The sequence below is a fragment of the Anolis sagrei genome, chromosome 4 (assembly GCF_037176765.1).
Source record: "Anolis sagrei isolate rAnoSag1 chromosome 4, rAnoSag1.mat, whole genome shotgun sequence".
Classification (NCBI taxonomy): domain Eukaryota; kingdom Metazoa; phylum Chordata; class Lepidosauria; order Squamata; family Dactyloidae; genus Anolis; species Anolis sagrei.
In genome coordinates this window covers 167,523,854-167,538,881 of record NC_090024.1, presented here as the reverse complement: position 1 = coordinate 167,538,881, position 15,028 = coordinate 167,523,854, and the positions used below count along the sequence as shown (strand labels likewise).

Here is a 15,028-nt window from a genome sequence, read left to right as displayed (position 1 = left end):
AGTAACTCAAGTCAAGCAGAGTCAACATAATTGTGCAGTGTTTCTTTCACAGTCAGTGTTGAAAAAAGTACAATCCATAAGATCAGTTTCAACAAGGAAAGTGGTGGAAGAAATGAGAGAGAGGGAAAGGCTCCTTCTTTGGAGGCTATTAAGCAGAGGCTGGATGGCCATCTGTCAGAGGTGCTTTGAATGCGATTTTCTTGCTTCTTGGCAGAGGGTTGGACTGGTTGGGCTGGATGACCCATGAGGTCTCTTCCAACTCTATGATTCTAAGACAGAATAGTGGAAAGAAACAGAGATCAAAAAAGCCATTCAGATGTCAAGAATGGTTGAATTTTATTGCAACTGCATAACTTCCCATTGTTTATTTCTAACAAAAGACAGCTCAATAAGAGCCATACATCTTTAAAGTATTCTTTCATTCTCTTGTGATCACCACTACTTCACCCTAACTCATTTCTCAATTTTTTGTTTTTTTGAACTCTACAAAGTTCTATTCAATGGTTACCTCTTGAAGTCTTATGACTACTTTTATCAGCCCTGACATTGTTGAAACATTTTATAAAGCTTTTTCCATTTGTGCAATTATGGCAGACTTATAAAGATTTAAATAGCAGCTCCATCAACTTGTTTAAATCACCATCTTAATAACAATGTACAATGTAAGTTGACACAGGACTCATTCTATTCTCCCCCCTTAACGGCTACTATTAATTATAATGTCCGTTGATTATACCATAGGCATCGCAAAAGAATGTTGCTTTTATATTTCAAATGGCTCAAAAAGTTTTCTGTTTAGTATGGTAGCTTCTACTGCGAGTAAATTACTGCCTTTTTCTTGACAGAAACTCCCTGCCTTTAACAGATGGAGGAATTCAGAGACTAAGCAAGCATAGCTTTCTTTCTGTTCGAACAATATAAAAGTCCATGGGTGTATCTACACTGTAGATTTAATGCAGTTTGATGCAAGTTTTAACTGGGAACTGTAGTGTGATAGAGGCCCAGCACTCTGGGAGGCCTTGAAAAACTACAGTTTCCATGATGAGAGGGTGTGGAAAACTCCATTGTAGGAGATGTATTCAAAGCACTTAAGGACAATGATTCCCAAACTCCTGTTCTCTGGGTGTTTTAGACTTCATTTCCCAAGAGCTTCAGCCACATTGGTAATTGGTAAAAGATTATGGGAGCTGAAGACCAAAACACCTGGAGAATCATAGTTTTGGAGTCACTGTTTTAGAATATGACCACTAGATACATATCAAGACCCCAAGATCCGGTATCATCATTACTCCGTCATCACAGGTACAACTGAAAATCTCTCTCCTTTTCCAAGCCTAGTTTCACAGCCAGAAGTGTTTCCGACCTCAGGGCAGTGGGACATGACATCCACAATCTGTTCCTGTTCACAGTATGTCTGGAGAACAGGCAGCTGAGAAGACACCTCATTGTCCTCCTACAACTGCTTGTTTCAAAGCAGTCCATGGTTGGAAGCATGCTATGGATATCATTTCCAAGTGCTTCCATTTCCAGCATCTCAGAAATGCTTTGGTTAGGCCATTCCCAGTGTACGATGGTAGGTTTTTGCTGGGGTCACATTTTGTAATTCAGCAATCTCCTATAGTTGGGATAGCATGTCTATTTTGTATCATGACTGATGAATAGAGTGCCAGCTAAGTTTGTTGCCATTTGAAGGGGACACAGTGAATCCCACAGTTCCCACCTTCTTTCTTCCTCTATTGCATGCCAGAGCAAGAGCCACTTCTGATTTTATGGTACTTTAGGGTTTCCAACCACAGGAACCTATGGTTTGCTTAAATTATAGCTTGATTTTATAACTAAAATAGTTTGAGTAGACTTGCTTTTACTAATCTTAATTTTAACCCCCACAAAAAGCAGATTTCTAACTCTGCTATCTTGAAATCAGAAGGTTTGCATTCTCCAGCATATAAACAATGACAGGTAAGAGAACTGCATGCAAACCTGAGATTTAAGGCATCTTGTGGGATTCTATTATCTCTCAACACAGTCAGTATTAATAATATAATTGTACATCCAAATTATAGTGGATTATTCGCATCCAATGGCATTTGGTCCATCCATAGATATCAAAATCCATGTATACTCATTATATAGAATGGCACAGTAAAATGGTGTCTCTTATAGACAATAGCAAAATCAAGATTTGCATTTTAAAATTTTATTAGGGTAGGATTTTAAAGCCACGTATAGTTAAATCAATGGAAACAGAATCTGCAGATATGTAGGACCTATTGCAATCTTGAGAAAGAATCATGCTATAATTCATAAAACTTGCTTGAGTTTGCTGGTATAATAAAGGAAGCAGTAGTGAGGAAAGTATTCTCCTTCTCACTCTGAAGAGCCTGGAAACTTCTTGTGCTTTCTACAGTCACACTCATTACATTTATGGATGTAGATGTTTAGCTAAAGAAACTTTATCCATGCCATGGGATGAGTAGCTTCTTTTTTTATATCGCAGTATGCAAATATGGAGGGCTATGGGACAACATTAGCCCTTAGGCCAGTATCAGCCCATATGAAATCTTGTGGCTGTCTCCTGCAAAATTTTGGAGCTTGTAGTTTAGGTGAGAGGTCTTTAAAATGCTCAGCCAAAGAGGTCCTGGATCTCACTAAACTACAATCCCCAGAGTGCTGATGGAGGCAGCCACAGGATTTCAGATGGGATGCCTACTCTTTCAGCTTGAGTATGCCCCCAAATCCTTTGAAAACTTGGGAAGGAGGTTCCAAATATAGTGGAATTCCTTCTACAGTCCTGAAGGTAATCATGGGCAAAATTTTCTTTCCCCCGCTCCCCATATATATACATATGAATAATGCCTGGGGAAGCACAAATCTGACCCTGAGAATTATATGCAGTTAATGGCCACTTTAGTGACAGTGACAGATTTTGTATTTCTACAGATGCAGACTGCAGCCAGGAAATCAGAAGACATTTACTTCTTGGGAGGAGAGCAATGACCAATCTCGATAAAATAGTGAAGAGTAGAGACATCACACTGGCAATGAAGGTTTGCATAGTTAAAGCAATGATATCCCCGAAGCAACTTATGGATGCGAGAGCTGGACCATATGGAAGGCTGAGCGAAGGCAGATAGACACTTTTGAACTGTGGTGCTGGAGGAAAATTCTGAGAGTGCCTTGGACCACAAGAAGATCCAACCAGTCTGTACTCCAGGAAATAATGCCTGACTGCTCACTGGAGAGAAGGATATTAGAGACAAAGATGAAGTACTTTGACCACATAATGAGAAGACATGAAAACTTGGAAAAGATAACGATGCTGGGGGAAATGGAAGGAAAAAAGAAGAGGGGTCGACCAAGGGCTAGATGGATAGATGTTATCCTTGAAGTGACTGACTTGACCTTGAAGGAACTGGGGTGGCCACAGCTGACAGGGAGCCTGACGTAGTGTGGATTATTAGGTCACAAAGAGTTGGAAGCGAATGAACAAATAAGCAACAACAATGGGTACTTTGCCTACCCAACTTAGATAATACCACTCCAGCTTGACAAGGACACCTGACTTCCAAAAGTTGTTCGCATATAGCACTGTAGCTACTTTTATTTATTTGCATAAAACAATAGATGACTGTGAAACAATCCTTCCAGCAAACACCATTCAAAATGTTAAGCAAGAGAGATCTTGACATGCATCCCATCCACCAAATTATCTGGCTTCAAGCATGGCATTTACAAACCAGATATTATAATCATGAAATTTAAATTAGATGATCAGTTTAACAAAATAGTTTACAAAACAAAAAGGAGGAGGCTCTAATGAGAATGGTTGTGCAATTCTTGGCCTACAGAATGTTCTTGAACAATGGAAAATCGAGGACGGTTTGACTTCTATGTGCATTTTGAGCATGTTCAGGAAGGCTGCCAGACCTACGGAAGAAGTTTGGTTATTCTGTGGTTGGAAGGTTACCCAGTAAATGGAACAATATGGCAGCTCAATTACTACAACAGATTTCCATCTCCCAGGTTTGGGATTTCCAGCAGTTAAGCCTGATGAAACCAGGGAACAGATGTTTGCCCAAAAGGAATCGTCCATATGAAGCCATAATGAGAAATAGCATTACAGAACCCAATTATGAAAATATCTCAGACAATGATAATTCTCACAACAAGTTTATGACAGTCATTTTGTTCTTTGTGCTTCACTCAACACAAAAAGGCAGCATATCATATCACAATGTTTCCACTGAGAATAAACTTCAAGTGAGAAGAGTCACTTCAAAAGTTTCAGCTTGGCTGGTTAATTCATATTCAATAGGGAAACACGAGAGAACAATATCTATGGTAATTCCAAAGTGATAGAAAAATATCGTATCTGGGCTTTATGAAGATATAGGCTGTTGTGTTTGTGTATACATGTATACCTTTGGGTCTGATACATTCAACTGTTTTTCTCAATCAAGGGTAGACAGACTTTAGATTTATTGGTATGATTTAATTTTTCTCTGAAACATCAAGACCCAGAGTTATGTACAAAGAAGGGTCTCTAGAAGATGGACACATAATTGTAGAAGAGGTTGGGCATGCTCAGCCCAGAAAATGATATTTAGTACCAAAATTGCAATTTTGCACACTAATCTATTCCCCATTTTCTCCAAACTTAAAACAATCAGCAATGTTATTGCTGTCATTACTATCACTAGTGTTAAACTCCATGCGGATCTCTGGAAAATCACTTAGGATTCTCTCACACCACACAATTAAAATGCTGTAATCCATTGCACCCTTTGGATTTCTGTGATCTGTAGTTTAGTGTAACATTTGTGAAACCCTCTGGTTGAAAATACTTATACTATATGCTTCTCCTTAAATTAAAAAAAAACACTAGTGTTCCATAGGACATTGGCATGGCAGTTAAAGGGAAATTATAGCACTTTACCTGTGTAGGATCTAAGGGCCAATGGTGACTTTCCAGTTGATCCCAGTTTATTTCTGCACATCTTGATCAAAATAATTAGCTTTCAATTATGCTAGTATAAAAACCAAACTCAGTTGAGAATGTTTTAGCATAATCTATCCAATCTATATTTGTTGATGTATACTGAATAATTGCTAACTTACAGTAGTCAATAAATAGCACAATACAATTTACAATGTAATTAAGGCATGCTTTGAGAGAGCTGTTTACAAATAACACTTGTTTTTTAAAGTTAGAAAAAAAACATTTTTTCAAAAAATATTGCTTTACTACTGTGCTTGTAGCCAAACTGGAAAAAACATATGCTATAAGAGATTATGTGGGACTTTCCATTTCTAAGCAAAATTATGGTTCAAAGCCTGGTCCAATGAGATGATGTACCAGTGTCAGCACCTATATTGGAATGCTCTGTACCATCCCCTTCTTGGACAATGTATGACATGCTATCAACAAGCTGTGCATTGTACAACCCTTCCCTAGCAAGGGCAAGCAAACATACACCATAATGAACTCAAAGGCACATCTCATAGAAATGGCTGATCTGGAGACCAGAGAAAAGCTGTGCTTACTAGTAACATGTTACATACATGAATATTATTCATAGAATGTGTTACTTTTGAAAAGAGTAAGAGGGAACAACAATATTATTTGTGCAAAGCTACAAAAGGACCTGTGCTATTACTTTGAATAAAATCAGTTTCATGAATAATGTTCATTTATCCCTTTTAGAAAGTTGGGTTGGGGGTAGAGAATTTTGGCCATTTCAGTTTATTTTTAAGTATTTTTTTAAAAGTAATACATTACTATTGAATTACCCATGAACTAACAAGTACCATAAAATTGGCTGACATCCTGTTGGTGACATACACTGATTTCAACTGCACTTATGCGTATATATTTCTTTTAAAGTTTATTGCAGGGAGTGATATTCATTAGCTCCCTTGTGCAATGATCCCCTAACAATTCAACTCACCTCTCCTCTGTGCCCCACCCCAGACATTTAATGGTTGTGTGGAGTGTGCAAGACACACTCTTGCTATGTTCCTACATGTTCCTGTGTTCATACACATTGATGCATGACACATAGAGATTATCTTGGGGGGGGGGGGGTTATGGAACAATACTGTTGTGTGGCCAGCCACAAGAACATTGAAAAATGCCGTGTGATTACCCCCAGCCACTCTGTAGCCACCAAATGGCCAAGACATTAAACCATAGGTGACTGGTGAGTGTCCTTACAGGAAGTGGGAGAGCAGGGTATAATTCCATCATGCAGAAAGTGATGATGCAGGATCTCAGTCAGCTATAAAATAACTAATAACTCTACACATTAGTAGTTTTTAAAAACTACTTCACGCCATGGCATGAATTGGAAATATCTTTATGAAAGAAATCTCAGTGTATGGAATGGAAACTTTTAGATTTCAACTATCACACACACTACTATTCCAGAAAGTTGAGAAAGCCTCTGGAACAATGAAGAAATCAAGAAGGCTGGAGGGGACACCTTTTTCAGATCCTAGTCCCTTCTGTGATCCAACCGACTCTCAAGTATTGTTTAGGCTCCTAGGTGTGGGTTTCAGCACAACTGGTATTACTCAAGGCCCTTGGAATAATACTGGGAACATGTTCTACGACTTCAGTCTGGCAGCTCCTATAAGAACTAGTGGTACTGTACTAGTAGTTTTCCCTTGTTCCTAATGTGATCATCTGCTCTTGCATGGTATGGAGAAGGATGGGTACTTTTTGCATTCCCTTTAATAGAAAAACAGTGGGATCAGTAAGAAAGGAATGAAAACAGAATTTACTCATCAAAAAGGCATCTATGTCTAGCTTTATCTTGATATCAGATGACTTCATACTTTACGCATCTCACAATCACCCCATGTAACTACTACATCTTCAGTGACTCTGGCTTAGCTTGATATCTGAAAGCACTTTGCCCTTATATAGCCACTGGGTGATTCAAAAACAAAGAACTATCCTCACAGTCTAGTAAATCTCTTCTCTGGGCTTATCCAAAAGTTATGCTTTGAGAAATAAAAATAAGCTCAAAGCTACTACTGTTTAACAAGACACGAGACCTCTGTAAGTACAGTGAATATAAGTAAAGGCAATGCAATAATCTAAGGATCATTTGTGCTAACAGCTATAGATTAAGAAGCAGACTTAAGGGAATCACTCATCTATTCAAAATGTATTCAAATATCTGATATGATCCCTCCTTTCCTTAAGTAGATACATCAGCAGTCATCAGCTATGATCATTGGCATACAAATTGGTTATATGTCGGCTAAAAGAATGAGTCTTTTAATATCAGTTTCTCATTTCTGCAGATAGCATTTTCCCATTTCCTTTTATGTATTCAGAGGCCAACTGTGCTGTTTGTGGGATTGGAGGATCTCTGCAATTTCTACGTGGGCAGATTTCAAAGCCATGGACAAAGCAGAATTTCCAGCCTACAGAGGGAGGAAAACAAAAGAAGATTATTATTATGCCAGTAATCTTGGCCATCTACATTTCCCAGAGAACAAGCTGCTAAAGGAAAAGATGGCCTAACGACAAGGATAACAATAAAGGACTTGCTATGAAGAAGCAAAGGCTCAGTCTACTGTCAAATGCTTTCATGGCCAGAATCACTGGGTTGTTGTAGGGTTTTTTCGGACTATATGGCCACATTCTAGAAGCATTCTCTCCTAACATTTCGCCTGCATCTATGGCAGGCATCTTCAGAGGTGAGGTGCAATTACAATTATGAATCAGCAACTTTCAGAGGTAGTATTGTAGATTTAATACCTCAAAAGTAGTGCAGAAGAGCATTTCTTTAGTTTATTGACCACATTTTTACAGACCAATCCACAGATCATCAAATTAACTCAAAACATCAGAACCTGAGTCTTTGAATTGTTTCTTCATTGACAAAGCAGGCCCTACATTTCATGTAGAGTAAACATAAAGTCTTTCTTGGAGGAAATGTTGATAGTTCCCAGCTGCATCCATGTGCATGCAATTAAAGGCACTTTGCAAGTCATGGCCTTTACTCAGAGCTGTTTGGTTTAAAAGTCTGCTTAAAACCCAGACAGTTTCACTACAGGCTTGATAAGGCTCATCTGGAGCTCATTTATCATAGCATTCACTCTAGCTTTGATTGGGATAAATAAACTTTCCTTTTTCTGATGTAAAGCAAACTACAAAAGCAGATGTATATTTCATCTACCTGGATGAGTAGTCACAGGACTAAATTTTACCCAGTTTTAGTTAGTAGCTCTCAGCACAGTGTAACAGAGAATGCATTCCAAGTTTTAGCTCAAGCTTGAAAGGAGTCATTCAAACCACTGGACCTATTCAGAAAATTTAGAATACAACCCAGAGCAATTTCATTGGGCTTGTCTACACTGGCCAGAAAACCTGAATTCACTGCAATATGTCTCCATCATGCACAACTTCTGGGGACTACTTTGCCCCCCTTTAGGCAAATTTGGGAATACTCTGAGGTTTGGTAGAAACTCCAAAGCAGGGCTGTAGCAAGTGGGGGGGGGGGGGGTAGGGGTTCGACCCCCCTCCCCCTGAAAATTTTCAGGTTAAAAAAAACCTGGTTTACTCATGAATTTTAACCGGTTTACCAAATCCCCATGCTAAGTCTATGAGACGCAAAAAATTAAGAGTCCCTCCAGAATGGCAAGCACTATCTCAAGCAAATATTGACAATTTATTCACACTGTCATTACTTGCAGCAATAGCCGATGTAGCGAAGCAACCAAGGGGGGGGGGTGTTGAATGTTCTCATTAAGGAGGCCAGACTTGGTGGAGGTGGTTGACAGGGGCGGAGCTGCAGGCTATTGAAGGCTGCTCTGCCCCTGCTGTGCTCTTTGCTTCAGCGTGAGCTAAGAGGCAGCTTTCAACCCCCCCCCCCCCCCCCCAAATTTCAACCCTCCCTGAAATTCTTTTCTGGCTATGGCCGTGCTCCAAAGTATCCTATCTCGACAGATGTTACTACCATCATCCTTTCCCTGTGTTGATCAATACAGGGGAAGGGGGTGGCTTCCTCCCATGCTATTGCTGCTTCTGCTTATCCTCAGCTACTGAGTTCCCTGCAAGCATGTGGCCATTATGGTTTAATCTCCTGATATCACAATGGCATACCTGAAGACCAGCAAGGAGGGGGTTGTCCTCACTTCTTTTTTGCTAATTGAGTGGGTCCACTTTTCTGACATAAGCAGACACAACAGGTCATGGCCAAGTGCCAGACAGAGCTCTGTGGCTGTCAAGGAATAGTGGTGGTGATATGGAGAACAAGGTGACAACCCAGCAGGGCCGGTGTGGTTCCGGCTCATTCAGCATATATGTGCTAGATCTGGGTACTGATCTGGGCCAGATTTACACCAGAATAGCCTGGTTTCACTGGCAGCCATTGTTTCACTGACATGTAAGCTACCAGTTACTCCAAATCCAACCAATTCAGGGTCACTTGATTGTATGGAGATCTTCTTGTTGTTCTATCACTTCCCAGAAACAGTTTTATAAATTCCAGATTATGGAAGAAAGAAGAAAAAACACTCTATATAATAGAGAAGAAAATGAAAGCCAGAATGGTCCAAAGGTTTACACCAATTCAAAGAATTTCAGGGATACAGTTAAAAGTAGAAATTGGTAATTCGACCCCATTTCAAAGAATATAGGCAGGCATCCTCACCTTGTCATTTAGTGTAGTATCACAGCCTGGATGATCCAAGAGAAGCTTTACTATATCCATATTGCCATACTGAGAAGCAACCATTAGTGGTGACAAGCCGGTATCATCCTGGAGATTTATATCAGCACCAGATGACAGCAAGGCTTTAACCATATCTTCTCTATCATGGCTCACTCCCAGAATTAAGGCAGTCTGTCCTCCCTTGGGAGTCCAGTAAAAAAAAAAAAAGAGTTCTCATCAGTTTTTGTGTATTATTCCTTTCAATATATTTCGGAATACAGAGACATCTTTTTAATATGAAGATGCTACCACATGATAAAGCATGCAAGGAAAACAGCAGACTTATAACATTTAGTTCCTTAATGAATATATGTTCCCACATTGTTTGAACAAAATCAACTCATGAAACTGGGAAGGGACTCCAAAATGTACATGGGGTGCTAGCCTTTGCATTGAATGAGAAGGGAGCAAACATTTCCCCTGTAGGACAATCACCTATAGCTTCCTTGAGAAAGAAAATTAAATTAAGATGCAAGTATTTAACGATGCTTTAAAAAGAGTGAAATCTCTTAGCTTAATTCCATACTAGTACAGCTACTAGTATAAATGTTGTCTATTTGACTCTAGAATGCTGTCATTGCTCTGTGGTCTTGTTATACCACGCTTGGTCTGTAAGTGCAAAATTGTCTCTTAATCCTCTCTTTCACTTCTTGTTTTTAGAAGGTTAACAACTTCAGAAGCAAGCAGCTTCGCTTTTGCCATTTAATTCAAAAGTGGTTCTACATGTTGAAGTTTTTGCAAGTTAAAGAAATTAAGTAGTTTGTGCAAGTGAAATAAATGATGTGTGTATGACAACTCAAGTTTTTTACAAGCAGTAGGAGCTGTGTAATTGCATAGTAACAGCACTGACTAGACCCTGGGGATGGAACAGAAATGTGTCAGTTGCCCAACTGTGGCTGAATTTAATTTCTGGATCCCTTGAGAAACTGATGTGGGAAGAAAAAAGAGGCATGTCAAAAGTTCCAGCAAATTGTGAGAGCTTTTTTGTTCCTAACACATTATAAGATGCAGTTTTTGAGAATTGCACAAGAATTTGGGAAACTATGCTGCTTTGTAGCCTTTTTACTATGCTCCCCCTCCCGCAAAAAAACAGCTTGGGGGTGGGGAGAGATACCCTTCATTCACATGCATTGTTTTTCACTATATCTTTGAGGAAAATAAAGAAATGCATTTAGATATACAGTAATACCTTGAGTTAAGAGTTTAATTTTTCTAACTGTGCTCTTATCTCAAAGTGATTTCTCCCATTGAAATGCTATTAATCCATTCCAGCCCCCTGACACCTCCCCCCATTTTTGTTGTGTGTTTTTAAATAGGAAAATGTACTTTATAAATAACAAATAATGTATGAATGCATATTTATATGAAACAATAAAAACGAAAGATCAACTTTAAAATGGAGGAGGCACAAAGTTGTGGCAAGGAAGCACAAAGCACAATGTAAACAGACAGCAGCAACATTTTCTTCATACTGTACTCATTTCAGCCTCCCTCCCTTTTGCTCTATCTCTTTTCATGAAGCCAAACATATCAGGAATAAAAACCACACAAAATCAACTAACCCAAAGTTCCTCAAAGTGAACAAGATTAAAGTGGACAGCAATCTCCCAAAATGGACAAAAGCACAAGGCACAGAAGCATGAGACACTGAAGCCCTAACGCTGCATTCTGTTGCCAGCATCCCCTCTGGTGCTAGCTCTTAACTCAAAATTCTGTTCTTATGTCAAAGTGAAACCTGGCTGAGCAACAGCTCTTAATTCAAAACACTCTTGAGTTAGGATATTTTAAAGTCAAGGTTCCACTGTACAGACAATGGGATGGAGCATTCAGTATCATGGCTATAGTCCTAATCTGAAAGTTGTACAGCCAAATGGTAAAGTAGGAAAAAAAGAAACTTGGGCCAAATGAAGTGCAGTCACAGGTGGTTTTGTTATGAAACATTGTTGATTTTTGTTATGCAACACTATTGCTGTTTTTACATAGAAAACAGAAATGTTCCACAAAAAAATAGCCACATGCTTTTGTCGTGCAACAATGCTGATTTTGTGCAGTGTTGCTGCTCTTTTGTCAAAAATGGCTATGTTGCACACAAGGATGTAGGGCAAAATTCTCAATGTTGTGCAACAAGAGGCCATGTAGTTTCGTTGTGCAAGTCTTGTTGTGCAGCTTTTTTGTGCAAAATTGGGTGCTTATTATTAAAAACAAAGCAATCTTCCACAAAACATACTTTTCTTTCTGTATTGAAAGCCGTGCAGTTTTCAGGGAAGCTATGTAGCTACTGGAAAACTACAGTAGTTTGGGGAGGGTGCACAGCTTACTCAGAAAATTTGCAATTTTCCTTCATTGTGTGTGGGGAGTTGGGTGATTCTCAAGCAACCGAAAAAACATCCTCATTGTCCTCAACATCTGTCAGGACTTGGAGAAATTGAGATTTGCCATCCCTGCTACAGCCCACTGGTCTAGCTCATTAGCAGTGAGACTGGGGGAGTTTGCAATTTAGTATAATCAAGCTGGGGTCAATCAAAGTCCTACTGAGAGTAGCAGTTAATAACTTGGGTTTTCTACTTTATGATAAGCAAAGTACGAGATTTCTGGGCAACTGATGTGAAATGACCGATTTATGGCATCACTGTCTAAAATGTAAAACATGGCAATAAATTTTAACGTACCTGACTTGCCCTTATGTTAACATTGCCTTCTCTCAAAAGCTTTGTAACCACTTCCATTTCTTCATCAGTCTCCGCTGATGCTAGAGGTGTAATCATTACTGCTGTATAACCAGCTTTATTCTGATGGTCCACATCACAGACACCTACAGAAGAAACACAACTGTCATAAATGTCTGACATGAATTATTCACTTTGTTTTCACCATCTATTGTTCTGGATAAATATTAATTGAACTCATTTCTATGTTTTGTTTGTGTTGTTTTAGGTTTTTCGGGCTGTATGGCCATGTTAGAAGCATTCTCTCCTGATGTTTCGCCTGCATCTGTGGCAGGCATCCTCAGAGGTAAACCAACTCTCAGTGTGGTATTCTGGAATTTTTTATTCAATCATTTTAAATATTTGCATCTTTTTTGGACCTAAAATTGTTGCATGCTTAATAAATGATAGTGTTAGCATGTTTTAGGCTTTAATGTGCACTGGCAAGCATTTCAGTCTGAAGCAATATTTGGAACCTAACCCAAGTTATTACCAGGTACACCTGGATGGAAGACAAGTTTCATTCAGTACCTATTATAATACCACTTCCCCAACTAAGGCTGAATTTGGAGTCCCTGGCGAAACTGAGATGGGATAAAAAAATGGCACATCAAAATTCCTGCAGATAGTGAGGACTTCTTTTTGTTCCTAGCACAACATAAGCTACAGTTTTTGAGATCAGTAGAAAAGTTTGAGAAACTATGCAGGTTTGATTTTACACGGATGATATAGCTTGTGATACAGGTAAACACAACTACAATACTACTTAGGAGGAAGTAGGGGAATGCATATTGTGTGGGATCTTGAGTTAGTTATACTTTGAGCGAAACCACTGAAATATCTGCTGTAGCTCACTCTAACTATGGCTAAGGATATTGTCACATTGTCTTTGGGAAGTGTCCTAGGATATTTCCAGGATGCTTCCTCAATGAAGCCCATCATATGATGCAAGGCTACTTCTGGCAGGGCTCTGTACAGAAAGTATACTGGCAACTTCCTAGGGTGCTGCCCAGAGAACACAGGCTTCTAGTGATCTCATTAGACAGTACGGGTGGCAACACTTTCCCCCGTGTGATAGGCAAAGTGACACAGTGGGCAATGCGGGGTTTATTTATTTATCGTGTCATCAGCAACCATACCATTGTATTACAATTCTAACAAAGCAAAACAAACACACAGATTAAAAAGAAAAAGAAAAAAAACACAGATTTTGAAAACTTGGTAGTTGGTTAAATGTCCTTTGACCAGTGTCTGGCCACTTGGAGTGCCTCTGGTGTTGCTGCAAGAAGGTCCTCCATTGTGCATGTGGCAGGGCTCAGGGTGCATTGCAGCAGGTGGTCAGTGGTTTGTTCTTCTCCGCACTCACATGCCGAGGATTCCGCCCTGTAGCCCCATTTCTTAAGATTCGTTCTGCATCTCGTGGTGCCAGAGCGCAGTCTGTTCAGCGCCTTCCAAGTCGCCCAGTCTTCTGAGTGCCCAGGGGGGAGTCTCTCATCTGGTATCACCCATGGATTGAGGTGCTGGGTTTGGGCCTGCCACTTTTGGACTCTCACTTGCTGGGGTGTTCCAGCGAGTGTCTCTGTAGATCTAAGAAAACTATGTCTTGATTTAAGTCGTTGACGTGCTGGTTGATACCCAAACAGGGGATGAGCTGGTGCAGGACAATGCGGGGTGCAGGACAATGGTTTCCCCTGCTGCCCCACAGATTTGCCACACTGCCTGGCAAATCTCCCCACTGTTACCTGGCTTCAGGACCTCAATGTGATGTGGAGGGTTTCGTTTTCTTATGTTGCTTTGGTGACAATAATGGTAAAGAAAATGTAGGAAAGAGGCAGAAGGATGAGATAAGTGGCAGAGCACATACTTCTCACATATTGCAGCCCTTGATTTAACCTCTGACTTCTCCAAACAAAAGATCTCAAGTAACAGGGTTGAGAATGACCTCTCCTTGGAGAATTGCGGCCAGCCAGAGTCAAGCATCATTTCTAGCACTCCAAAGCAAGTTACTGTTTTCCATCTTTCATAGACTTGAAATGAATGAGCATTTAAACTCAATGCATAGCTTTGAATATGATTGCCTGAGGCATCAATTAAGCGAACAAAACAACTTTGTCTCAGAGTTCTGGACTAGCTTGGAAGTCTTAGTGCAACAACTGATTTATAGACATATATGATAATATGCCATTTTCCTAACATTTTATAGGTTGGCGAGCCAGCCAGGAAGTGAAAGAACTTCTTTGTTCTTGCTGGAAAATACATGCATGTTTGCTGGATAAAAATCTCACAGGACATTTTACTCTTTCACATCTGACCTAACAGGCCAATCGTTTAGAAAGCAGTTCTTTTTAGGCTTTTAAAGCCTTCCAAATCTGTTCTTGATTATAATGGACAGTCAAGTACAGAATGGAACAAGTTTATAATCAACCAGATGTGTATTTGAAAGTATGCATGCTGCATTTGAAAGTAAGTTTTCTACATAGATATGCATATGCATACTAAATACATAAAATCTTAAGACATATATACTGAGGCTGTGAAACAGTTTTGACTGGACACTGCATAATGAAGCAAATTGACAATAGTGTCAGCAGGGTT

General features: G+C 39.6%; 1 protein-coding gene across 3 annotated transcripts in view; it reads right to left on the bottom strand.

Annotated features, from left to right (window-relative positions):
- Nucleotides 1-3,572: 3,572 nt before the first annotated feature.
- The window catches only part of KANK4 (KN motif and ankyrin repeat domains 4), a 74,790-nt gene continuing 63,334 nt past the window's right edge, over nucleotides 3,573-15,028 (bottom strand). For all 3 annotated transcript variants that reach the window (XM_060773631.2, XM_060773630.2, XM_060773632.2), the window contains exons 8-10: nucleotides 12,398-12,540; nucleotides 9,669-9,869; nucleotides 3,573-7,434 (exon numbers count right to left, since the gene is read on the bottom strand). In XM_060773631.2, the coding sequence (XP_060629614.2) occupies nucleotides 7,333-7,434; nucleotides 9,669-9,869; nucleotides 12,398-12,540 (446 nt within the window). In that variant the 3' untranslated portion in view covers nucleotides 3,573-7,332. The remainder of the gene's footprint in view (nucleotides 7,435-9,668; nucleotides 9,870-12,397; nucleotides 12,541-15,028) is intronic.